A 26240-nucleotide genomic window follows, 5' to 3' on the forward strand; every position below is an offset into this window, starting at 1 on the left:
TGGTGGAAAAGGTCCACTTTCGAGAACACAATCTGGGCTCCCAGGGCCTGTCCCAGCCTGTCCGGGTGGTGGTCAGCACTCTGGAAACGTGTATCCTCCTTTAGGAGCCAGGGTCATGTGCAAACAAACTAGTTCCATCCAAGAGAACCACACACCAGAGAGAAAATTCCAGGCGCCAAGACAGCAGGTGAGGTGCAGGAAGTGAGGTGCAGGAAGTGAGGTGCCAGGAAGTGAGGGTGTAGGAAGTGAGGTGCAGGAAGGCCTGCCCATGCCCCTGAGTCGGGCCATTTCTGGAGTCCCAACGCTGCCCAAAATATACAAGGCCCGCTGATAGTTTTGTCTTCTTAACATTTGCTCCCAAAGGGCCTGGGAAGTTTCTTGAATTAGAAATGTTTATTAAACTAAATGAATGTGCCCAGGACAGAGGCCTTGGTCCGCTGTGTCTGCGTCCAGGACACAGAGCGCTCCTCCTAGGCAGCTGGCTCAGAGGTGGCCTTGGGGACGGACACACCCATCACAAGAAGGGGAGCCGCCTGGCTTCATGCAGCCCAGCCTGGCTCTCGGGGGCACCCGCACCCCAGATTTGGGCTCCTCCAGCGCCCACACCGCTGTCACTGAGCCACGCACACTCGCACCACTCACCCGTCTTCCAGGCTTCCCGGCCGGACCAGGCGGGCCTTGCACACCTCGAGGACCCTGCCAGGAGTAAGAGACAAAGGGTCAGTGGTGAGTCCACCTTTCTCAGGAGAAAGAGCAAAGCCTTGTCCCCGTGCTCATCAACCCCGCCAGTAATGCCTGGCTGTCCAAGCCACTAACATGTGGGCACTTCGGGCACGGGGCACGGATCTGCTGCCCAGAGTGAAGGCCAGGGACAGAATAGAGCCGGCTCATTTCTGCCGCAGGCATCAGAGTTCATGGTGCTCAACCCTCAGCACTGCGTAAAGCAATGACAATTCCCAAATTTCCTTGGAAACATGCAGCAGCTGGGGGCCCTCCACACTCGCCCTCACTGCCCCCGGAAAACGGGAGGCACCCACCAGATAGCAAAGGCCAGGATCCCACGTACCTGAGGCCCCACGTCTCCCGGCTCGCCCTTCAAACCTCCGCTCCCAGGGGGACCCTAGGGAGACACGGTGTGGGTTAACGTCTGCTCAAGGTGGGGACTCGGGAACACAGGAAGGACTGGGGGTGGCAGGGAAGGAGGTGGGGGAGGGGACAGGGCTTCAGCCACGGTGCTCAGCACACAAAGCGCGACCTGCCTGCCTCGAACAGAACCGGGGAACAATGACTTTCCAGGAGCGGGGAAAAGCAGTTGTTTGGATCTCTTCCTAATCGGGAATAAAATTCTAGACATTGGGGCCAGCAAACACCACAGAGCTCCTGGAGACATTTCTCTCTCCAGGGTGAACCTGACCATGGTCTGTTACAGCCCAAAGCTTCCAGCAGCATGTGCACCTGTTACGAGCCCCTCAAGGCCAGATCCCCTAGAGGTGGGAGGCCAGCCCTGAGTCAAGCCCTGTGTGGAGGGGACCGAGCCTAGACCCAGCAGCAGGCGGCAAAGCCAGGAGGGCCCCTGCGGTGTTGAACTCCTCTGTGTCCCTGTAAACCCACACTCCTCCCTGGGGGCCCCGGAACCCAGCCCCTGTGCCTGACACTGCCAGCCCCTGAGTGTCCCTGGGCACACGCTGTATGTTTTTTAATGAATCGAGCACCCCAGATGGGAGCTAAGTTGAGGCCACAGGGCGGGGGCGGGTGAGGCTGGAAATCCTGCACTCTGCCCCACACTAAGCTATCTTCGACTCTGGAACAGAGCTAAGAAGATCAATGGAGGCCCCTGGTCCACAAGGCAAAGCCACAGCCTGTGCGAGGGACTTCCCCAGGCCCCTGGCTGCAGCAGGACTCCATCCCTCCAAGGAGCCACTCCTTTGGTGACAGCTCATAGTATGTTCTCTGCAGGGAGAGCCTGGAGCTCCAATGCAGGGGTGAGGAGGGGCCTCCTGCTCTGATTCCTGCCAGCTCCTTTCCATTCAGGATGGAGTTGGGGGCTGTTTCTCAGGGATCGCTGATGTCAGCTCTACCCCACTAAACTCCCTCAAGTGACTTCGAGGCACAGTCACCCATCCCCACCCCCCACCAACGAGGGGGATGGAGCAGCACCAAGAGAGGTCCCTGGTCTCCCTGGCCACCCTCCTGGGAACAGACACTGGACCGAGGGCTGCCCTGTGTCCACAGGACTCCAAGGCCACCTGCCACTGTCCACCAAGGACACAGGCAGTGGGCCAATCCCCACACCACGCCCGACTCTCAGATTTGCCAATGACTTACCACAGGGCCGGGTCTCCCTGTGAGACCCATCGGGCCAGCTGGTCCCCTCAGTGCCAACTGCAAAGGAAAGTGAGACACGCTGAGACAGGGCCCCAGCAGCGGTGCCCCGGTTTGCTGGCACCTGAGCTGTGAGATGTGGCAGACTGGACACAGAAGTGCAGGAGACTCTGGAAGAGGAGGTCTGATGACTCCCCAACAACCCCCCCACTTTTGCGGGGCTCTCAGCATCCATGGGAGTGTCGTGGGACATGTAGAGGTGGAAGCCGGTGGGCCCCCATTGCCTCCCTTGGGGGATGGGCCCCACCCCTCCTTCCTGTCTCTCCAGCCCACACAGAGGGCCTGCTCCCAGCCCATCACCCTTGGCTAAGTCTGAAATAAGCCTCTTACCCTGGGCTGGGCGTGAGGAATACATTTTACACCTGAGCTCAAGCTGAGTCATGACATATTTTATTTCATATGGGAGGTGCTTCAAGCACTCCCAGCCGCCAGGAAAGTATTTTGGGAGGGTAGGAACCCACCTGCCCCATTTGAATGTGGCCCCTACCTGCCCCAGCGCAGGTCCCACCACTTTCCCACAGAGCCACTTCTGCTGCTGCTAAGTGACTCTGTTTCCCTGGCAGATGCCATCTGAATTTTAGGAGATTGTTTAGCATTATAAAATCTTCTTATAGCCTATCGCCCGTTTGGTTTCAATTAAAATACACAAGATAAAAGGCCAGCCAGGCAGGCCCAGGCCCATAAACCCAGTGGCAGGTAGCGGGGTTCGCCGCACACCGCCTTCCATCATTCAGGCAATTTGCTCCATGGTGACCACTCCGTGCTTACACTGTCCTGTAATTACCTAAGCGCTCTGATCATTAACATCTACTCTGGCTGCTGTGGGAGCTGCATAAATATTTCTCAAACAAGGGATTACTGAGCAGCTTTCTTGTGCTCTGCTGGAGGATTACCCACCCACTCACTCGCCCCACGGGGCAGTGTTTACACTCATTGTGGGCAATCGGCAGTCCGGAGCCATGTCTGCAGAAAACACAGGCCACCGATGAGCTGCTTCACGATAGGAAACCAAGTGCTCCTCTGAGGACCCTGCTCCTTAGGACCCCCCAGGCTGAGAGCAAGGGGCTCTGGGGCCCAAGGGCTCTCTCCCAGAGGAGCCTAGCTCACCCCAGCTCCAGCCCAGGCAGCCCCTTCCAGGAGCCACGTGGGTTTCCAGCTCCACTTCCGGATCCCAGCAGAGGGCCTAGCACAGAGGCAGAGGTCACAAACGGTGGAAGGTGGGCCCACTGGGTCAGAGGTGGAGGGGCCCAGAAGCCCCTTGTAAAGTTAGAACCCAGACCCTCAGCATGGACCAAGAACCCTGAAAAACTCCCCAAACAGTCCCCAAGCTCTCAGGGTCCCTACTGGACACTGACATGTTCTCGGGGTCCCTACTGGACACTGACATACTCTCGGGGTCCCTACTGGACACTGACATGCTCTCGGGGTCCCTACTGGACACTGGCTTATCTCGGGTCCTACTGGTTTTAAGCTTGCTCTCAGGAGTCCCTACTGGACCGCTGACTTGCTCTCGGGGAGTCCCTACTGGACACTGACTTGCTCTCGGGGTCCCTACTGGACACTGACTTGCTCTCGGGGTCCCTACTGGACTCTGAGGACTGCACGCTCCCAGCTCCTGACCCCAGCAAGCAGGTACCCTGGGGTCAGGACAGCTGCTTCCCTCCAAGCTGGGCTCTGAGCCTGACTCACTCACTCCTGTTGGCCCCTGGGGCTGGGCTCTGTCCCCTTCAGGCCCCTGGGAACCCAGCACTACTCACCCTGGCCTGCTGGAGAATGGCTTGCGCCTGGGACTCCTGGGCTGAGACCATGGGGCCTTTGGAGCCCGCATCGCCACCACCTCCAAACCGGAACTGCAGGGGTAAGACAAGGGTCACTCTGGGAGCAGTGACGTGGCGCCCAGGCCAGACCGCAGGCTGAGACGGGGCCCACAGGCCTCTCCGGCGACGGCGCAGCCTCAGAGGGTCTGGTTTGGAGCCCACCTGCCCCAGTTGCCTCCCCACCTCCGACCGATGAGGGTACTTACGGGCAGCATGAGCATGGTTCCTGGAGGACCGGGCAGGCCATCGGCTCCAGGAAGGCCTGGGCGTCCAGGGGGGCCCTGTAGACAAGGGGCCAAGAGAGATGAGTCAGAGTGCAACCAGGCTGGGGCGGGGCTGCAGTGAGAATGAGGGCATCAGAGAAACGGCCCACCCGGGAAACGCACTGGACATGCACAGAAGCTGTGAGATCCAATGGCAGGAACGTTCCAGAAACCCCAGCCCAGAGAAGGGAGGGGCACGGCCGTGGGCTTCAGAGGCCACGGATAAGAAGGGAGTGGGCTTTCAGAGGATCGGAAAGGCTTCAGATAAGAAGGGAGGGAGGTCTGAGCTGGATCTAGAGGAATCGAGAGACCCAGCAGGCGTCCGCTGGGGCCTCAAGGCAGAGACAAGGAGCCTGGAGGTGAGGAGGCAGTGTCAGGCTCCTGTCGCTCCAGGAATGCCCCTTCCAGGTCTCCACAGCCAACAGGAAACAAGGACTCCAGCCTCAAGGCCCAGTGCCTCCTGCACCTAGTGGGCGCTCGTCCTTAACGGCCTCCAAGCAACCTGCGTGTGCCTGCTCGGATGGAAGTTGGGACGGAGCAGTCACTTACGTGGACAGACACGCAACACGGCAGAACACACACTCAGCCAGAGCAAATTCAAGAACCCATTTACACGCAAACAGCACAGTGCCCTCCACACGCCCGGCCAACCTGGCCTCTCACACAGGACCCACACAGACATCCCTAGGACTGGGTTCTCTAGACAAATTCCAGCCAGCTTCAGACCACTATATGCATGTAAAACAAGTAAGACGATTTATTTTCGAAATAACACTTGATCGCAAAGCTATTTCACAAAAGCAAGCAGATTCCCAGCCAGTTTAAAGTAGATGAGGCTTGTTTTGCATAGAGATGGGAGTTTAACTCCCTCTCCCCACTGAGAAGAGCCTCGACCAACTACACTGCAGCACAGTGGCTGGGTGTTGGCTCCAGTCTTCCAAATCAGGAACAGCTACACTGAGCGTGTGTGTTCACACCACCCGAGCAAGACACTCCCGGCCAGGAAACCCACGATGGATTCCCAATTCCCAGCCAGGAAGACCAAGAACCTGAGAGGTTCTTCTGGAACTGTCCAGGAGGCTGTGGAGCTATCTGGGCCTGAACCTAAACTTGCCTGCCTTTTCTTTACTGGTTTTTTTTTTTATTGCAGCAGTAACTCCAATTCTTGTGAAATGTCTTATGGCACAGATTTATAGAGTGAAAGAGGAAGATCCCTTTTCATCTCCAGATGTAACCAGCACTCAAGTTCTGTAAGTGCAAAGGCAAAGATGGAGACGCACATGCTGGATACACTAACACATTTGTCACTGTGAGGCTGTGTGGCTTCGGAGTTTTCTTCCTTCCTGTCTTTTCTTTTCTTTTTTTCTTTTTTTTCTTTTTTTTTTTGAGACGGAGTCTCACTCTGTTGCCCAGACTGGAGTGCAGTGGCACGATCTCAGCTCACTGCAACCTCTGCCTCCCAGGTTCAAGCAATTCTCTGCCTCAGCCTCCCGAGTAGCTGGGATTATAGGTGTCTACCACCAGGCCTGGCTAATTCTTGTATTTTTAGTAGAGATGGGGTTTCACCATCTTGGCCAGGCTGGTCTTGAACTCCTGACCGCGTGATCCACCCGCCTTGGGCTCCCAAAGTGTTGGAATTACAGGCGTGAGCCACCGCGCCCGGCCTCTTTCTTTTTAATGGTACTGTCCCTAAATATTCTGCAATTTGCTCTTGAAAATCATGACCTATCTCTGCAGATCTCCTTGGCAACATCTGTTGCATCTCCCAGGCACCATGGACTCATCATTTATTGAAGCCGTCTTCCACCGATGCACGTTGGATTGGTTCCAGTTTGCATTATGACAAACACCGCCTGAGAGACGTGCTAACATATTCCGCTAGGTAAGTCCCTCAAAGCAGTGCTGCTGGGTCAAAGAATGTCTATATGTGTATGTTTCTTCATTGCTAATGGATACTGCCAAATTGCCCCCAACTGCCATTTTGGAAAACACTCTCAGAAGACAAAAATCCCGTTTAAAAAAGAAAGATCCAGAACATGTTTGCCACCCAGGTTTTGTCATTGACCTCCAATCCTGACAGCCGCTTATTACAGCTGAGATTCCTGTGTCGGAATCAATACCAAACCAAACCTTGCATTTAAAATTTAGGGTCAGTGTCTCCTAAGGATGAACTGCTGTCTGGGCAGTGCATGTGTGTAAGTGTGTGTGCATGTGTGTGTGGGTGTGTGTGTGGATGTGTGAAGTGTATGCGTGTACATGTATGTGAATGTATCAATGTGTGTATGTGTGTGACTGTGTATGCATGTGCAAATGTGTGTGAATGCATGTGTGTGCACATATGTGACTATATCAATGCATGTGTGTGCATGTGCATGCATGTGTAAATGCATGTGTATGCATGTGTGTGATGCATGTGGTGTAAGTGTACATGTGTGTAAATGCATTGTGCGTGAATGCATGTGTGTGGAATGTGTGAATGCACGTGTGCATTGTGTGCATATATGAACGTGTGTGTGCATGTATGTGCATGTGTGTGAATGCATGTTGTGTGTGTGTGCACATTTGTACATGGGAATGCAAGTGTGTGCGTATGTGTGCATGTGTGTCTGTGCATGCATGCTCCTGCTCACATGGTGTTGCTGTAGGAAGCCAGGAAGACTCCTCAAGGCCACTCCTTGTCCACTGCTGTTCATTTCCAAAGACCCTCGTTTCAGCATCCTCCCTGCCTGTTCTAAGCCACAGTGGTAAAAATCCAGCCTCCGGGCTGTGAAAGCAGCTTCCCTCTGATGCTGCCTCTCACTGACAACCGGAACAAGTCCAGAGAATCAGAACGTAGATGAACAAGGGTAACATGAAGTCCTAGAAGAAGGAGACAGTGTGGAGAAGAAAGGAAAGAATGTCGCCACCTCCACGAACCCTTCCGAAGTGTTCAAATTTGACACAAGTCCTCATGGCCACCAACATGAACCTGCATTTGCCATCACTTAGAAACATTGTCAGCAAGCCTTTTGCCAAGTCCCGTGGTCTCCAACAGAAAGACTTGGACCCCTGGGCTGAAAGACACGGCTACCCCTCGAAGTCGCACTTCCAATTTCACAACACAAAGCACGGGCCAGTGATGTGGCTGTTGTCTGTGACAAGGCGGGTGTCAGACATCACGGGAGCGCTCCAGCAGGCGACACACAGGTCATGGGGACGCTGCTCGGCTCCAGCCACTGGCAAAATACAGCAAAATAAGAAATCCCACCTTGCCTTTGCTATTTGCTAGTGTGTATTTTCCTGCTACTCCATTAGCTGGCCCCCCAATCCGTGCCCTAACATGGTCAAACAGCAATGTTCTGAAGGCCCTGGCACAGAAGGGCTCTCAGTGTCACACCTACACCAGGAAAAGAAATCAGGCACCAACTTCCAAATGAAGGCACCACTGGTACCTAACATATTTTCTTTCCTGAGGACATCCAGGCATCTTCTGCACAGAGACAATGGGGCCGGATGACCAGATGCCTCACAAAGTGGCTTCCTCTGCCACTGCAGATTCAGCATGTGAAACTGTCCCCACAAGCCTTCGGCTCAGCCTCAGGGGAGAGGCACAAGGCCTCCTTCCAGGCTGGGATTTGGGTCAAAGTGGTGAGCAGAGAACCCCGAGCCTTTTCTCTTCATGGTGGTGGCAGGTTTGGGAGGAGCTATAGGCCCGCAGGAGGCTTGGTGCTGAAAAGCTCCCTTCCGCTCTCAGAAAATCCTGGAGCAGGAGGACAGCAAGCAGGTGCCTCTCCAGAGCCTTTGCGTGATTAGGGTTGTCCAGGCCCGACCCTGCGCAGGCACAGCTCGGGAGTGGCCCAGAGAAGCTGTCAGTGGTCACTTCCTTCTGGACGTCTCCTGGCTGTGCGGAATCCGTGCATGCATGACCACGTGCAGTGGGCTGAAGGATGCCTCATCAAAGGTACGTGCAGCTCCTGAAACACGTGACTGTGCCCTTACTTGGGGTCTTTGAGGATGGGACTGAGGATCTTGAGATGAGATCTTGGGCCCTAAACCCAATGACGAGTCCTTGTAAGGGAAGAGGAGGGGAGGCAGTGACAGAGACACAGGGGAGGGCCGCGTGAAGACAGAGGTGGAGACTGCAGAGATGCACCAGCAAGCTATGGGGACAGAGGACGGCCAGTGGCCGCCAGGAGCCGGAAAAGGTGAGGAAGACCTTCCCCTGGAGCCTCCAGAGGGGGCGCAGCCCGGCCCACACCTTAATTTCAGATTTCTGGCCTCCAGAACTAAGAAGACACTTCTGTTGCTTTAAACCCCAAGTTGGTCATCAATTGTCCGAGGACCCCAAAGAAATGAACCCACCTTTCATTCATTCATTGACAGGTACCTACTGAGCCCCTTCCAAGAGCTAGACACCCTTCCAGGAGGCTTAGGGCCCGTCTAAAAGACTGGAGGTGGGGGGCCCTGTCAAGAGGCCTGATGCCTCAGACCGCACCCCTCGACCAGAACTAACAACCAGAAAATCCACAGGAGGGGCTCTTTATCCACAGGCCACCAATAACCAGGGCTCTGGGTAAGACCTGCGGCCTCAATGGGCCCACCAGAGAAGACTCCTGGACGCCCCCGGCCACTGCCACTAACCAACCCTGATAAACAGCCTGGCAGGCCCCACATCGGGTCCGAGAGCACAGTGCGCTTGAGGCCAGACCTGCGGCTTCTGCCAGCTGTCCCTTCACTCTAGAAATGTCCCAAGGCCTTTGCTCCCTTCACCTCTCTCTGCACAAACTGTACTTGATTTTCTTTTCCATACGAGAACGTACGCCCTCCAATGAATCTTCCTTTCGACACCGAGCTCGCTTTGGGAGACACACACTGCTTCCAGCGCTACAGCAGGGAAACCCACAGTTCCCACAGATCTCCTGGGAGGGCACCTGAGGCTTGGACAGATTCCTATCAGTGGCCTCGGGGGAAAAAGCTTTGAAGATTAATGAGACTCAAAATGGCCACAAGTCATTCACGACCAGGCTGCTGGGGATGCGGGCACACAAGCCTGCAAACCAGCCTCCGTGGAACGGCCGCTGTGTGGAGGTGAACCCAGACAGTGCATGGGTGCGTGTGTAGGGGTGTGTGTGCGTGCACGCATCTGGGTGTGTGCACGTGTGCATGAGTGTGTGTGCAGGTGGGTGAGTGCATGTGTGAGTAAATGTGTGTGCACATGTATGGACGAGTGTGTGCATACTTGCATAAGTGTGTGAATGTGTGGGTACATGTGTGGGGGTGTGTGTGCATGTATGGGTGAGCATGTGCATGAGTGTGTGTGCAGGTGTGTGAGTGCATGTGTGTGTATGGATGAGTGTGTGCATACATGCGTGAGTGTGCAAATGTGTGTACGTGTGTGCATGTATGGGTGTGTGCATGAGTGTGCAAGCATGTGAGTGCATGTGTGTGTAGATGTGTGTGCACACATGCATGGGTGTATGTATTCATGCACGAGCGTGTGTGTGCATGTGTATGTGAGTGTACGTGTGCAAATATGGGTGTGTGCATGAGTGTGTGTGCAGGTGTGGGTGAGTGTGCATGTGTAAGTGTATGTATGGGTATGTGCATATATGCATGAGTGTGCATGTGTGGGTATGTACGTGTGTGCATGTATGGGTGTGTGCATGTAGGCATGAGTGTGTGTGTGCATGAGTGCATGTGAATGTGAGTGCATGTGTGGGTGCGTGTGTAAGCATGTGTACTTAAGTGTGTGTGTGAACCTCTCTGAGCAGCTCTGCAAGATGGTCCTGAACACTTCCAAGCACAAGGAGAGACTGGATTGGCATGTCCCGTCCACAGGAGCCTGGGAGCCAGGAAAACAACGCTAATTCCTTCTGAGTTGGACAGCAGCCGCGGGCTCATGAGTGAACTTGCTCTCTCTGTCATGTTGCCAGTGATCTAGCCTGTGTCCTATCCCACCCTGGGTGTAACTCTAGCAGGCCATGGGGAGAGGATGGCACAGCAGGGCGTCACCCCAAGGCTGGTCCTGGGGAGACCACACCAGAACCTGTTAAGGAGAGATGAGCCACGCATTCTGGCTGGGAGGGAGTGACTGCTGTTTTTAGGGCATGGCTTACATACAAACCTTTTCAAGGCACAGAAAAATGCACTCACGCAAAATCCATGAGAAAGGCTAATCCTGGACACGTAAAAAAGAGGGGGAGAAAGTTTGACTGCTGAGTGACAGGAGGGGCTATGACAGTGCTGAGGAGCATCATTATTGCCGGGCTGCTTCTGAACCTAATGGGGTCATTGAAAGGTGGGGGGGCTCCTCCCAAGGCATCAAACGCATCCCATTATGCAGGCAGCGAGGTGCCCCTGTGTGGCAATCTGGAGAAAGCTTGGGAAACTGCCTCCACTCTGACCCTGGGGCGGCTGGGAGAGAAACCTGCATACTGAATCCCTGGGGCTTCCCAGAGGAGGATCCAGGCCTCGCGGAGGGTGGGACCTGCCCACAGACTCAGAAAGCAGATCGTTACTTTACCCAAAAATAATAAACATGCTGCAAATGGAAAGATCTGTGTGAAGTCTATCTTAAGGGCAATAGATCAGCGGCTGGTCAACACCAGCGGGAGCTTCCGGGAGTCAATTAGCCGGCAAGCAAGCGTATTTCTAGATGAAAACGTTAAACTCTCCAGTGGACCGCGGAGATTCAGGAGGAGTGTGGCCACAGCATCCTGAAAAATGCAATCAAATCCACAGTAACACTGGATGGTATTCAGGAGCTGCCTTAAAACACAGCAGTGCCTGGGGTGCAAGGCTTTCAGAGAGGCGCACACAGGGAAGCGAAAGGAAGGGACTCGCCTCAAAGACGCTCTGATCACACAGAACATTTCTTAGGCACAAACATCCGTGGGCACCAGCTCTGGGGCACACACGCGAATGGATGTAGGGGGCGCTCACAAGCAGCACCAAGGTGGCGTCTGCCTTCTGAGTGCTTCTATCAAGGCTAGCAGGTGTGGGCCCTGGAAGTCCACAGAAGGCGGGACTCACCAGGGCCTGAATCTTTACTGATGGCCCCCAGCCCTCTCCTTCCCCCACCTGCTCAGCGACCCAGAGGGGCACGGCACTGCCACGATGGGATCACAGGGAACCTTCACAAATGCATAACCTCATGCTTTCAGACCCACTGATGTGTGACTATATTCCCAGATGCCCAAAAGAGTCAGCCCCTACAGAAACGCACTGGCAGGTGGCACGGAAGCCAGACCCACAAGAAACCCAGGCCAGAGAGGGGCTGGGTAACGGCCACCTGACTCGCAGCTCCCTTGGGGAACTCCCAGCTCTCTCTGGTTTCTTCTGAACCTCAGAGTAAGAGTGGCCACCTTCCTTCTGCCACAGGAGATCTGCGTTCAACCCCAGTTCTACCTCTATCTCCCTGCGGGCTTTTGCACACGGCCCCAGCTGTGCACCTGCTCACCAGTCATCTGGGGGAAACTGGATGGGATGATGGCTCAAGCCCCTTCTCCACCCGGACACAGCCGCTCCAGACCTCCCATCTCGGGATTCCCAGTTCTTCCTCCAATGCCTTTACTAATTAATTCTTGCTGTCTAACCATGCCTGGTTTGTGCCTTTTCTTCCTCACTGGATGGTGAGTTTCTCAAGGCAGGCCCCACTTCTGTGCCTCTCCTTGTACCCCGGTCCCTGCAGGCAGCCATGGGCATCAGAGCAAGAAGGGATTTGAGGTGCTAGAATGCAGACGCACCATGGAAGGTCGTCCAAGGGGAGCAGCGGGAGAGTGTGCAGGGCCCACCAGACAGTGTGAAGGAAGCGACGTGCAGGGCTAGTCAGTGGAGGCACAGGGTGCGGGCTTCAGCGGCTGGTCAGGGCTACATGATGCCCAGTGGGATGCCATGCCACAGGTGCACAGACGGTTCCCAGCCAATTGTCACGGCTGCCCACAGGGAGCAGGGTGTGAGGAAGGGCACAGAAGTGAGGCCTGTCTTGAGGAACTCACCATCTGGTGAGGAAGAAAAGGCACAAACCGGTCACGGCTAGACGGCCCTTGGGGAAGGGAGGGAGGGCTGGGGAATCCCAAGGCAGGAGGTCTGGGGTATCAAGGAGAAGAGGGTTCTTCCAGACCACAGGGAAAAGGCCCTCCTAGACAGAGGCACAGGAGGCCATGCAGACGGAGGGGACAGAGCATGCCGCTCCTCTGCAGGACTATTTTGTGCTGAAGGCAAATAAGAATCGATGGATGCAAGAAGAGTTCTCTTACCTCCCTCTTTCTGCCTAAAAGCAGGGCATTACCCCCTCCTCCCACCCCACCCTCCCACCTCTGCTTCTCTATCAGAATTTGGGGAGTGCCCCTTATCACCTGAGAGGGAGGCCAGCCCGATGAATCTGCATCAACAGACTTTGCCAAGATAACCTTAATCTTCCATTTGTTCCTCCGTGGAGTCACTTGCCTACCATCTGTCACCCCTCGAAGCCCAAACCCTCCTTTCCTTGGTCTAGCCGCTTCTCCACATCCTATTGCTTGTTAAAATGGTATATATGCTCCTGAGCCTAAGCACTTCTTTTGGTTTTTACTTCTTGGCTGTGAAGCCCCCGTGCATAGAAGATTAAAAGTGTTAAACTCGTATGCCTCTTCTCTTGTGAATTTGTCTTTTGTCAGTTCACTTTGGAGGCCCCAGATGCTCAACCCCCTGAGGGCAGAGAAAACATTGGTTCTCCACTGCACAGGAACCTGAGCCGGGTCCACTGCAGGCAGCACTGCAGGCAGCGCTGCAGGGATCCACCCCACAGCCAGTGATCTTGCACAGCTGATTAGTGGGCATCCAGCAAGATCTGGGCATCAAGAGGATGCTGAGCTGGGAGCAGGGATGGTTTCCTGAACAAGGCCAGCTGGAACTGGACCCAGAGGGGTGGGCAGCTCTCAGCTCCTGGAACCAGCACCCCTCCCTACTGGAAGGGCCCTGGGGAGGCTGGTGGGCTCCAGGTCTCTCCTCCAACTCCATGGATGCACACCCTGGAGGAGTTGGTTCCTCTGCCAAACCCAACCTCAGTCCTCATGCTCCTGGACCCTGATGTGAGTTGGAGGAAGACCAGCTCCTAAATGAACGATATTCTCCAGTCAGGTCCCTTGGCTCCTCCACAGCAGCTGGGCTGGTCACGGTGTCACAAGACACTGGCAGGGCCACCCACCAGTGACCCCAAGCCGGGATCAGCCCATAGGCAGGGACCGCGTGGTGAGGTGTGAACCAGCACCCCTCTGGTTCACACCATTGAGATCCCCAGGCTAGACCAGTGCCCAGCACTCAGTACAAATCTGTATGCTGGATGGATAGAAGGAGGACGGAGCCTTGGAACACCACTGAGGCAGCGTCAGTTGGCATCTGGGTGCCCTGTGTGTCAGCCTGCACTGGGTGCCCTGTGTCGGCCAGAATCTGGGTGCCCTGTGGATACTACCCTGTCCGACATCTGGGAGAGAAACCAGCCCCCAGTGCCATGCAATGCACTTTCCTTTGCACAGGAACCCAGCCACACTTGTGGGCCCATCCGCAGGTGGCTGTGGAGGGGGAGCTTGGCCATCGCCCCATCTCACACGAATCTGCGGGGAGGGGGCTCCAGAGTGAGCTGGGGTGGCTGCAGCCCCCACCGCAGAGCTCCAATCATGCCGGTCCCAGCTAAGCAAGAGCAGTGGCTGCTGGCTGTTGCCTGTCTGGAGTCTTGGAGATGTGGCTGCCAAGCCGGGGAAGCTATGAAAGCTTCGTGCTCCAGGGGCCAGCCAAGCCCCCACCCCACCCTGCTTCCTGCCACGGCCCTTGTCATGGAACAAGACCCGCCTCTTCTGGGCCCCCAAATCCCTGACCGTGAAAAGCAACGTGGCAGAGAATCTTACCGTGTGGCCCAGTCTGACGCGTACTGCCCTCAGAGGTCACCCGGCCACACAGAACGATAACAACCTCCTCCCGCATAGCTGACCTGAACCCTTCTCCTCCAAAGGCTGGCCTCAGTGCTCCCATCTCCTCCCCAGGCAAGCATCCCCACCAGCTCAGCTCTGGCCCCCACAAAGGCTGCCGCCGTCTGCCCCTGCATCCTGCTGCCTGACCTCACCTGTCCTGCACCTTCCCAGCTTCCCAGGGGTACTGAGCGCCCATAAGAACCTCCAGGTCCAAGGCCAGGACTTACTGTCCCGGGCCCTTTCCCGCCTTTCCTGAGCACTGCTGCAAAGCCACCAGGCACTGCACAAGACACTCCCCAAACGCCTCCCTGTGGAGTAGCCTGGGAAGCATCCCTAGCCACCGCGCTCTGACATTACAAACCACCTTCCCACAGGACCAGACCCTGCCCTGCATCCGCCCACAGTAACACCCACAAGGTCCTCACTCTGCCCCGGACAGCAGGCAGGTCCCTGACATGAACAACCGTGAACACCCACACGCAGCCCCTGTTTCTCCCACCCACAACCCAGCCGTTCAGGAATCAGTTCTTAGTCCTTCCGCACTCAAATCCACATTCATTTCAACAGCAGGAAGAAGAGAGAACTCTCGCCCCACCGGACACCAGGAGGCCGCAGTACTCGGAGCGCCCACCAGGTGTCAGAAGGAAATTGCGGCGTCTGGGGAGCGGCTGTCCCTCCATCTCCTCCGGTGGCCAGGGATACCGAGGACACCTCTGAGCCTGCGAGCCAGGTGCAACCCACACCAAGCAAGTTCCCAAACCCAGCAAGGAGGGCGGCCGTTTCCACGTAGTGTGGCTGCCCGGCAGCCAGGAGTGGGAAAGGCCCCAGAGCCATCCGCTGTGTTCACTGCGTCTGCTGCCATTTGCTGGACAACTGCAGCTCCCGGGGCCACCATCTGGGCTGAGCACTGGCAGGCTCCCTGGGCCCTGAAGGACCCCACTCTCCCCATAGCCACAGCCAGCCCCAGAAACATCTGAACAGGGCTGGTGTGAGGAGTGCCTGGGTGAGGTGGGATTTGAAGACACAAGTCTCTATGTCACCTCCACGGGCAGGGACAGCTCGGGTCACAGCATGCCTAGGAGGCATGGGCAGCCTCACAGTTCGTGTGATCTCAGGAAACACAGTCCACCTCTTACCCTTTCTCCAGGGTCCCCGACTTGGCCAGTAGGACCCATGGTTCCTGGAGGTCCGGGAAGACCCTAGAATTTAAAATAAAGTTGGGGCGGAGTTAAAAGATGGGGCCGCAGGACAAGGTCCGACTTCTACCTGGCCAACCAAGGCAGAGGTGGGGGTGGGAGAGTGCTGGCTCCCAGGGTATCTGCAAAAGTGAAGAGCCCCCCTCTTTTCCATCCAGGAGACATAAGGGGTGTCACCAACCCCACCCCACCAACAGCACCTTCTGCAAGTCACAGGATAAAGCCGGATACTCACCGCGGGGCCTTCTGGACCGGGCGGGCCCTCGATGAGCATGCCCTGGGGAGACAGAGAGAGGGCGTCTGAGACCGCGGCCCGTCCCTCCCAACACCCCAGACCCCAGTGGTGTGGACAACCTTCAGCTGCGTGCACAGGGGGCCCTGGCTCAGCTCCTGCTGTCCTGGGGAGTCACAATCACAGACTGCAATGGGGGCCTGTGGCAGGGCCTCAGTGGCTGTCCTCCTAACACTGCCAGGCAGAAGAGCAACCTGGGTCAGCGGCCAGCGACAGACACCGGCTCCCTCCAGACCAATGCCACGAGAAGCACCTGAAGACGCCGAGATGAAGAAAAGGAGCCGAGACCACCAGGCTCCCCGCGTCGCCCCAAAGGGGAGTGCCAGACAGGCCCGCCAGGTCACAGCCACTCGAGGGAGGAGGTGGATGTCAGGACAAGGGGACTAGGGTGGATTTAGGAAGGATGAGGGAAAAATAGGTGTCCCAGCCCCAGGCTGAACTTCTGCCCCCAGCCAGGACCACTGTCAGGCCCCGGGGCTGCAGCCTCCAGACCCTGCCTCTCTCCAGGTAGGAGGTGCGTTCTCCCATGCACACAGCAGCCCAGAACCCACAGGAAACCCTGCCAAGTCCACCTGCCCACTTGGCCCTCCTCCCCCGGCCCTCACCTCACCACAGGGCCCGCCTGCCTCAACCACTCCCAGGCCTCACTCTAACCCCAATGGTGACAGGGCCTCCTGGCCCCTGGGTCAGCCTGAGCCCCGGGAAAGGCAACGTGGACGGCTGTGAAGGCAGCAGTGGGAGCGGCTCCCTGCAGGACGGGGCTCCCTGCCCTGAGACCCCCATTTCCCTAGGGCGGGATTCCTCTCCGCTTCTGACCTGGCAATGCCAGAGTCAGGCACCCCCAATGCCCCAAGCGTCCTCTGTGTTCCATGCCGACTTCAGGGTGACTGTTCCTCAAGGGACTTGCTCTGACAGATGGGAGCCAGGTGCTATTCAACAAGACAACGGAGAATGACCCCGAGGCAGCCAGAGATCTTTGAGGCAAGCTAGGATCTGGGGGGCCATGTTTTCAAAGAGGTGCCCAGGAACTCAGCACTCCCTGCCCTGCACCCCTTCAAGTGTCTGCTCCCCACATTGCCACACAGCAACCCTCAGCCGCCCAGCCATGGCTCCAGCAGGCCTAGGTGCGGCTCTGGCTCAGCTCTAGAGGGTGTGGGTGTGGCCTTGGCGGCGCCCACGGGTACTGATGATCCTGCAGCTGCAGGGAAGGCAGGCAGGAACGGCAGCCATGGCGCCCTCCACCTAGAGGTCAAAGGGTGGCACGGACAGCCTGGGGTCCCACGCAGAAACCGGCCACAGGGGCGGAGGCTCTGCAGAGAGTTCCCTAGGATGACGCCTGGTGGAGCTATGGAAGTGGAGCCACCGTTGAGACCCCAGGACTATAGCATCACCAGAGTACAGCGCCAGCCTGGGAGGGCAGCAAGGACGAGACTCCAGCTCCCGAGACCTGCTGTGCAGAGCTGTATGAGCAGTGCTGCCTGAGGCCCCGTGGCCGCCTCCACCCAGCGTATCCAGGAGCACTCACTTGGCACACCAAGTGAAAGATTATTCTAGAGTTGTCGGATAGAAGGTGGTTCTTCCTGTTAGGTTTCGAACTTCCTTGGGGCTGCTGCCCCTTTCTTCATGCCTCCCTTTTGGAATGGGAATCTGTCCCCCGCTCCCCCCGCCACGTAGTTTGGAAGCATGAAGCTTGTTTCATTCCCCAGCCTCACAGCTGGACAGGGATTTGCTTCAAGATAGATCATTTAAGCCTGACTCACCGGTATCTGATTCAGGTGAGACTTTGGACTTCGGACTTTTGAGTTGATGTGGGTACTGGATGGAGTCAATGTCAACTATGTGAGAAGGACAGGAATTTGGGGGCTGGGGCAGAATGCTAGGGTTTGAATGTGTCTCCCCAAAAGTCATGTGTTGGAAACTGAATGCTCAATGCGACTGTGTTAAGAGGTGGGATCTTCGGCCGGGCGCGGTGGCTCGACCCTGTAATCCACTTTGGGAGGCCGAGGCAGTGAATCCGCGAGGTCAGGAGATCCCAGAGACCATCCTGGCTAACACAGTGAAACCCGTCTCTACTAAAATACAAAAAGCAGCATGGAGGTGAAGTGACCTGTAGTCCCAGCTACTCTCGGGAGGCTGAGGCAGGAGAGATAGGCGTAAACCTGGAGGCCGGAGCTTTGCAGTGGCTGAGATCCGGCCACTGCAGCACTCCAACCTGGCTGACAGAGAACTCCGTCTCAAAAAAAAAAAAGAGGTGGGATCTTCAGGAGGAAATTAGGTCACCAGGCTCTGCCCTCCTGGAGGGTGAATGCAGCTATGATGGGAGTGGGTTTGTTAGGGTGGAGTGGGCTCTTGATGACAGGATGACAGCAGTCACCTTCTCTCCCGCTGCTTCTCACCACGCAATGCCTTCCGCCATGTGAGGACACAGCAAGAAGGCCCTCGCCAGATGTGGTCCTTCTATATGTGACTTCCCGACCTTCAGAACTGTGGGCCAATGAAGTCCTCTTCATTCTAAATCTCCCTGTCTGTGGTGTGCTATTACCGCAGCTCAAAATGGACTAAGACAGCTCACTTCTGATAAGTCAAAGGGTGTGTCCAGCCAGGCCACAGGCCACTAGAGATTGTCACCAGAGGTGCTGGGTACCAGGCTGGGGAGGGGACTCCCAGTCGCGGAGCGGAGGGGTCGCAGATCTCCCCACCCCTCCCATCCTGCCCCAGCTGGGGAGCCTCGCACTGTGTTTACACAGATGCACGCTCAGAGAGACACTCGTGTGTGTGCTGTACACAGAGAGCTCATCCGAGCAGCCTCCAAGAGCCCAGCTTTCCAATTTCCTTCTCTGACAAAGGCAGCTGAGAAAGCCCAGGGCTGAGCTGGGATTAAGGGAGAAACTACTGGCCATCAGGGCGCCAGGGACAGCAGCTGCCTTCCCAGACACACAAACTGCTTTTCTCAGGGAACTGGGGCAATGCGGGCGGGGACCACACAGGGGAGGCAACCCCAGATCATCCCAGGTCAGCGTCTGAAGGAAGCTGGGAACAGCTGGAACAATGTGCCTGGGGGAGGGAATGCCTGAACCATCCCTGGCAAGTTGTGGCTCCGCTCTGGCCCCCGCCCACCCAACCACAGATGCCACTCTCAAAATTCACCCGGCAAAAGAGGAACGAGAGGAAAACGTCTCGATATCGTTAATGATGGTGCATTGTAGATGTCATTTGCCAAGAGAGTAGACTTTAGGCACTCTTACGCTAAAGAAGAAAAAGAGGCAGCTACAGGGTGGCAGTGGTGGGTGCAGGATCACGTCACTGTGTCTGTCTGTGCCTGTGTAAGTCTATCAAACATGCTGCACACCTTCAATGCACACAATTTTTTTTTTTTTTTTTTGAGATGGAATCTCACTTTGTCACTCAGGCAGGAGTGCAGTGGCACGATCTTGGCTCATTGCGACCTCCACCTCCTGGGTTCAACTGATTCTCCTGCCTCAGCCTCCAGAGTAGCTGGGATTACAGGCGTCCACCACCACGCCTGGTTAATTTTTTTTGCAGTTTTAGTAAAGACGGGGTTTTGTCATGTTGGTCAGGCTGGTCTCGAACTCCTGAACTCAAGTGATCCACCCACCTCGGCCTCCCAAAGTGCTGGGATTACAGGTGTGAGCCACCGCACCTGGCTGAATGCATACAATTTTAACAAAAGAAATAAAAGACCTCAGACCTGGCAGAACTCAAGACAATCTCAATGGAGGTCCACCCATCTGTTAAACAGCACTTTTTAAAAAAACAAAAAACAGCGTCAAGTGGAGATGGTGATTTGGATGCCCCTAACCGACGTGGCCCAGGTAAAATCAGCCACCTGGGGGCTTCCCGGTTGGAAGCCCAGGGATAAAGATGAACCTGTCTCCTCTCCGTTCTGTGGATTCCTGTCCTTTTAGGGAGCCTCCGGTTTGGCTGACAATGAGAGGGAGCGGGACTGAGTGGGAAAGACCCGGAACAGATGCATCTCCCAAGAGGGAAGTCAGGTGGGGCAGGTTGGAGGGATGGGAGACAACAACACCCCCTTCCACAGGCCCGGACGCCTGCAGGGCCCCAGGACCTGGCAATCTGTTTATGTGCACTTGGACCCAAGGACATCTGGCGATGCTCCAGGTTGAGAAATTCCAACTGTTTATGTGATCTCTGCAGGGGGCCTGGCCAAAGGCCCTGGGACACTGGGAGCAGGCTGGGGCCCGGGGCAGGGAATCCTTTTTAAGTGATCCAGACGGCTGCTGCTTTTCCCAACAAAGGTGAACTGGACTTTCCGGAGCAGTGAGGTTCCTGTGGGGCCACCTCAACTCTCCGCCCTCTCCTTGGCCCACCCTTGCCCACTGCTGGCTTCCCAGGGGCCTGGCAGTGGAACACCTGTGCCCACCCCACACTCCCACCCGCCTCCAGGAGCCCCGACACCATGTCTACACTCACAGAACCAGCTTACTCGGAAATGTGAGCCAACGCGAAGCTCACTCAAATGTTTCAGTCCGGCCCTCCCAGAGCAGGGAGGGGAAACCGGGATCCCGCAGAGCCAGCCGCACCTGCCCACTCCTGAGCTCCCATCTTCCTCCCCGAGCAAGGACCGCCTTTCACTGAAGCAATGGGGACAGCACAAAAGAAGCCCAAGGCCAACCTCAAGTCCACCTGCGGGCCAAGACCGTCTGGGGAAGTGCGGCAGGATGTCCCACCTCCCAGTAACAAGGGTGGCTCGGGGCTGGGACCTTGGATGCAGCCTCTGCTGTTGTTCACTTTCTGGTCAACACCCTTGGGCAAAGCAGAACAGGCCCGCAGCCCCTGCTTCTGGGTGAGTCCACCCAGGTGGACGGCTGTCACTCTCCCCCGCAGCCACTCTGCTCCCTGAGCCGAGGCCTGGCTCTGAGGTTGTCCACATTGCTGAGCAGGGGGACCCTGGCCTCAGAGTTTCCCTTCACACCTCTGCACCCCCTTGCCCTGCACCCCATGACCCTTCTGCCTCAGACAAGCTCTGTCCTCCCTGGACCCCCAGAGAGCACTGGAAAGGGGCTCCGGTGTGAGAAAAGGATGTGTCTGTGGGCACTGGCAGGTCCTACCCCCGGGCTGGGCCTGCAGCAGGGGCATGGAGCCCCACGAGAGCCATCCAGATGCTTCTATAGGCCAGGAAGGGGGGAAGCCCTGGACCCTGGGAATTCCACCCCAGAGATGGGACACATCCCGTCTGCCCTGGCCACGGGCTTCAAACAGATTCCAAGGGGATAAATGCCTGCTAAGTGCCATCTGTCAAGGTTCCAAGAGAATGTCCCCAGCTCTACCGGAGGATGGTGGGTCACCATGACTCCACATTCCGGGAACCGCAAGGTCAGGGGGCTTCTGGGAGCCCCAAGGTGTATCCTGAGCTCAGCCCTCAGGAACGGAGCCCTGGCAGCAGAACAAACAGCCGCCCCCAGCTTCGCGACTGGCCGTGGTGCAGGACGCGCACATCCTCCTGTGGGCACTTGGACAACATGGCAGGGTGGGCCTTGGTGCTGGCTCCTCCCTGCTCTCAGGTCGTGCCCACCACATGCAGCTGCCAGACTCCCTGTCCAGCTGTTCACGGGGCATCTTGCCTGCCGGCGGAGGGGGCGGGATGTCAAGACCTTGACCTTAGCGCCTCTGAGACCCCAGGGAGAAAAGCAGGCCTCCCAGCCAGGCCATGACCCCCTGAGGGACAAGGACACCCCAGTGCGGGGCAGGGCCCCCACCAAACACGCCAACCCAGGAGGGGCATCTAGAATGTCCTCCTCTACAGTCCCACACTTGAGGGCATTATCAACAGTAACTTTTTAAACTCACCCATGATCTGATTACCTAACATAGTTGGGTTTTACCCAGCTGGAATTTCGGCACAGTGCTGTTTTATTTCATTATTTCAGCACAGTGCTGTTTTATTTCATTCCCTTGACAAAGTTTCATAAACAGTATTCCATGTTTCAACGGCTTCAGTAAACTTACTCCAAACGGTTGCGTAACAGACGCGGAAAGTACAGCCACGTGTTAACTATTCCCTACCACTGCCGCGCGCATCTTTTACAAGGAATGGGCCATTTACATCCTCTCCTCCACCCCTCAAAGGGGACTCCACCTCTGCCTCGACAGCGCTGAGCTGCTTTTCATCCCGGGTGAAACTGACAAGCACTGAGATGCTCAAAGCTCGGGCGCAGGACGGGCTGGGATCAGCACCTATCCCGCCCCCTCCATCATGGTCCAGAACATCCCCGACCCGAGGGGATTCTTCCCAAGTCCTGGTGACGAGTGGTGCGTGGACTCCACGAGACCAGGTGGTTCCTCGAAGTGACCCAGTCCGCGCAGGTCCAGGGGCCCGTGGACCTGGTCACGCCCTACACACCCCACTGTGCCCCCAAGCAGCAGACACCACGACTTCAGGGAGAGAATGAGAAAATGTCCTCACCGGCTCGATGATCGCTGGTTCTCCCTTTTGGCCTTTCTCGCCCCGAGGTCCTCCAATCTGGGGGTGATAAAAGGCAGACGGAGAGAGAATCGGAGAGAAAAGTGAAAAAGAAAGTCCAGATTACACAAAATCTGCCCGATTTCACAAGGCGAGGGCGCTATCGCAGTCAGGCGTCTCCCCAGGCCCAGGAGGATGGCAGGAGCGTGACAGACGTCAGGCCCATGGAAGCCCATGAGACTACTAACGAAGAACCAGGCCCGGAGGAGAGCATGCCGTGATGCACACGTTATTCAGAGCAAATTCGAGGCACTGAGGTCTCTTTAAAAATAAAGTTTTGGGAACAGCATGCAACACTTGAGCTGCCCGTAGAGCCCCACCCCTGAGGAGGCTCCTGGGCAGGAGCCCCCATGATGCCCCGCCAGCCCCCCAGCCCCACCTGGAACGGGGGCCTGCACCCTCTCACCCCTTCATAGATGGTATCCTGGTTCGCCGGCATTCCTGGCCCAATCTCCGACGGGGAGCTGGTGGGGTCATAGTAGGGGTCGTAGTAGTTCTCGTCAAGGTTCCTGATGGTTTCCTCAGTGAACTCCCCCTCCAAGTCATCCGTACCTTCCCCTGGAGGCGGAGCTGGCTGCAGAGGGAGAGGAAGGCGCAGGGTCACTTCACAAATGCACCAGGCACTGCCTCTCCATCAGACCCCGGGCGGGCACCATGGCTACCCGGTCAACCGGGCAGAGACCCCCCTCTGGGAGAGACCTCCTCTGAGGGCTCCAAGTCTGACAAATCCAGGACTTCAAGACCAGCGGCCTCCTAAGCTACACAATGCCTGGAGTCTGGAGTCCAACCCACAAGGAGAGGTCCTGTGTCCCCTGGCAGCCTCTTTATGCATCTTCTCCCTCCAACAAAAAATCATCAGCCCAGATTGCCCTGGCACGAGGGCACACCACGGAGCTGGCACACCCATGCACCCGGGGACCTGCTCAGGCAGGGGCTCCACCCCACAGCCCCAGGGTCTTGCGATAATGCACTCCGAGTGCAGCGCTGCTGACGCAGGGTCTGGACCTGCTGGAACAGGGTGTCCTCTCTGGCAATGAAGATTCTGCAGCACACAGTGGCTGTGTTAAGCATCGGCCACGTGCTACGTACTATGCAAGACTCCCCACGAATCTGAAAACTTCACAGCCCCCAGAGACAGGCTGTGTCAGTGCCATGATGGAAATGAGAATCCCGAGGTCCGGAGACGCCCGAGGTCCAGAGATGTGGGCTCACTTTCCAAGGTCTCGGGCAGAGCTTTCAGGCCTGTCTGCTGACGGTCTGCCCCCGTCCCAGCCAGGGCGGCCCTAGCTCCTGCTTCGCTGTATTTATCTGGATCCTGGCTCCCAGGCCCGTCCTGCCTGGCCCAACACCCAGGCCACAGGCAGGGACTCTGTCCACAAGCCATCCCCGTCCTCATCCAATTTCCACTTGAACCCTCCAAGACCGGAAGGGCTCGGGTCATTCTACCCATTTTCCAGGCGAAAAATTGACCACACTGAGATCAACTCAGCAAGCCAGGGATTCCAAACTCGTTTAGCAATGGCCTCCCCTGGGGTGCATTACACCGCCCAGCTGCCAAGGGCCCAGGGCCAGGGTGTGGCGGGAACACAGGGGCCACCCCAGGACACCAAGGTGAGAATTGGAGTAAGAAGGGAGCTCAGCACTGTGGCCCCAGCCCTGGCCCTTGGCCCGCTGCCCCAGACCAAACCAATGGGAAGGAAAGAAATTACGTTGGAGGAGTTAGAGGTGTCGGCGGTGCTGGTGGGAATCTCGGCCCCGGCGCCTGGATCTGTGGGCTGGTCGGGGTTCTCCTCCCCCTCGCCATAGGTGAGGTCCTCGTAAGGCGAGGGAGTGTAGTAGTCCTCGATGGGCAGGTAGTCATAGTCCCCGATGCCAGGGTCCTCTTCCTTCCCAGCCGCTTCACTGGTTTCAGGCGTGGGAGCCGCTTCCGTGGGGGTCAGGGTCAGCTCCTGGGAGCCAAGGGCAGAGACAGTGGGAGTCAGGGAGGAGGCTGGCAGCGGAGCCAGGCCTGGGACTTGCCGCATGTCCGGGTGCAACGGACATGCATCTCAGTGGCATCTCAGTGGCAACGCCCAGAGCCCTGGGCTGTCAAGAGGCCCAGAGGCTCAGTGCAGCGGCTGCCCCCATCCATGGGGGTTGGGGGCAGAGCAAGTGGGAAGAAGGCGGCCCAGCTGCGAGCCCCCGGTCACCAAGCGTGCTCGGAATGGACTCAAACCCACCCAGTTACACACCAGAAAAGGGCGAATCATATATTAATATTTAGAAAAACAAAAGTAGCCAAACATTCCAGGCTCTCAGAGCGATGTGAGATGACCAGATCACCTTTCCCCAGAAGGATACAGACACGCTCACATACACAGGTTAATGCACACCCGTGCCTGCGCACACACACGCTCACACACACTCACACACACGCTCACACACACACATGCAGTTTCATGCACACCCGTGCCTGCATGCACACACGCTTACACACACACGCTCACAGACGCTCACACACATGCAGGCTCATGCACACACGTGCCTGCGTGCCACATGCTCACACACACTCCATGCACACACGCACACCGCCCATGCTCATGCCCCACCCTCTTTACCGCTGACAATGGCTCTGAGGCTGGACAGCCTCCCTCCCCAGCAGAGCACCCACCCATCCCCACTCCCGCATGGGGCCCGGGCCCTGCTAGGCGTGGCCCTCCAGCTCTCACGGCTGCTTACACACCCTCACAACAGTCCCCAATTTCAGAGGTGAGAGGGTGACAGCCCAGAGAGGGGAGGACCCAAGGCTGACCTCAGACTGCGTCACCCCCCGCCCGGGGAGCCCCTGAGCTCTCCTCTCTCCTCTCCCACCACAGCTGGACCTATACTTGAGGAACCCAAGAACGAAACTCATCCTGGGCCTGCTCGAGCCCTGTGCCTGGTACAGGGTGGGGACCGGGGCCAGGGCCCAGAGATGCTGGTGGATACTCCCCTGTATACCTTGCATCTCCCAACATCCTCCTCACGGCGGAAAGCCCAATGCTCCCCGTGACGGCAAAGCTTACACAGCCCGCAACAGCCGGCTCCCTCACTGAGCTGCCCCCGCAACCTTCAGCAGACAGCCCCCAACCCTCCACCCTGACACAACCTCTCTCAGCCTCGCCCTCCTCTGCACCACAGCCTTGAGAGACCCAGCCCAACCCAGTCCCCCGCTCGGCCCAGACCTCGGGGACCACTGTGGTTTCTTTGGCAGCTTCCACGGGCTTCTTGCTGGGGGTGGGCTCCTTCCCCAGGTCTTCGGGGTCTTCATAGTAGGGGTATTCGTAGTAATACGTCTCACCCTCGCCGTCTCCTTCCGTGTACTGAAAGCGAATTGCGGCCCCGTGAGGAAGCAGCAAGCCCACAGGGCGACCAGCCTGCTGTCCTTCTGCAACCTCCAGATTTGGCTGGGAAGATTGCACGCCACGACGCCCCGTCCAGCCCCAGGCGTGAACCTCCCTGTGGGTCCCCAGATGGGGTTCCTCCCTCTCCAGCTCCTTGGAAAGCTGACGCAGCCTCATCAGAAGCACAAGGGAGAAAGCGGGGGGACACCAGGTCCCCTTGAGCAGTCAGAGAAAGATGAGCCCTCAAAGGTGAAGGCCTCTGGCCCTTTGGAACCCAGGCCAGAACAACTAACAGAATGGCAGGCTATGCAGCCATCACCACGTCACCAGCAGGCTCCCGGGCCTTCAGCCCCAAGCCTCAAAGCCCGGGGACCCCATGGGAAGGGCTTCACTGGGACAGAGCAGGCCTCGTCCTGAGCCCATTTCCATACCAGGAGCTGGCAGGTGACTGGCAGGAGGCCGGGGCAGCAGGGACTCAGCTGGGAGCTCTGTCCAGCCCT

At 57.1% G+C, this 26240-nt stretch overlaps 1 protein-coding gene across 1 annotated transcript in view; it reads right to left on the reverse strand.

Annotated features, from left to right (window-relative positions):
• The window catches only part of COL5A1 (collagen type V alpha 1 chain), a 201242-nt gene that overhangs the window by 93093 nt on the left and 81909 nt on the right, over positions 1–26240 (reverse strand). The window contains 11 exon segments of the mRNA XM_031654694.1: positions 643–696; positions 1067–1120; positions 2326–2382; positions 4140–4232; positions 4406–4480; positions 15525–15587; positions 15820–15861; positions 22322–22378; positions 22785–22952; positions 24088–24327; positions 25582–25719. Of these exon segments, the coding sequence (XP_031510554.1) occupies positions 643–696; positions 1067–1120; positions 2326–2382; positions 4140–4232; positions 4406–4480; positions 15525–15587; positions 15820–15861; positions 22322–22378; positions 22785–22952; positions 24088–24327; positions 25582–25719 (1041 nt within the window).

Source organism: Papio anubis, chromosome 13 (assembly GCF_008728515.1).
Source record: "Papio anubis isolate 15944 chromosome 13, Panubis1.0, whole genome shotgun sequence".
Lineage (NCBI taxonomy): Eukaryota > Metazoa > Chordata > Mammalia > Primates > Cercopithecidae > Papio > Papio anubis.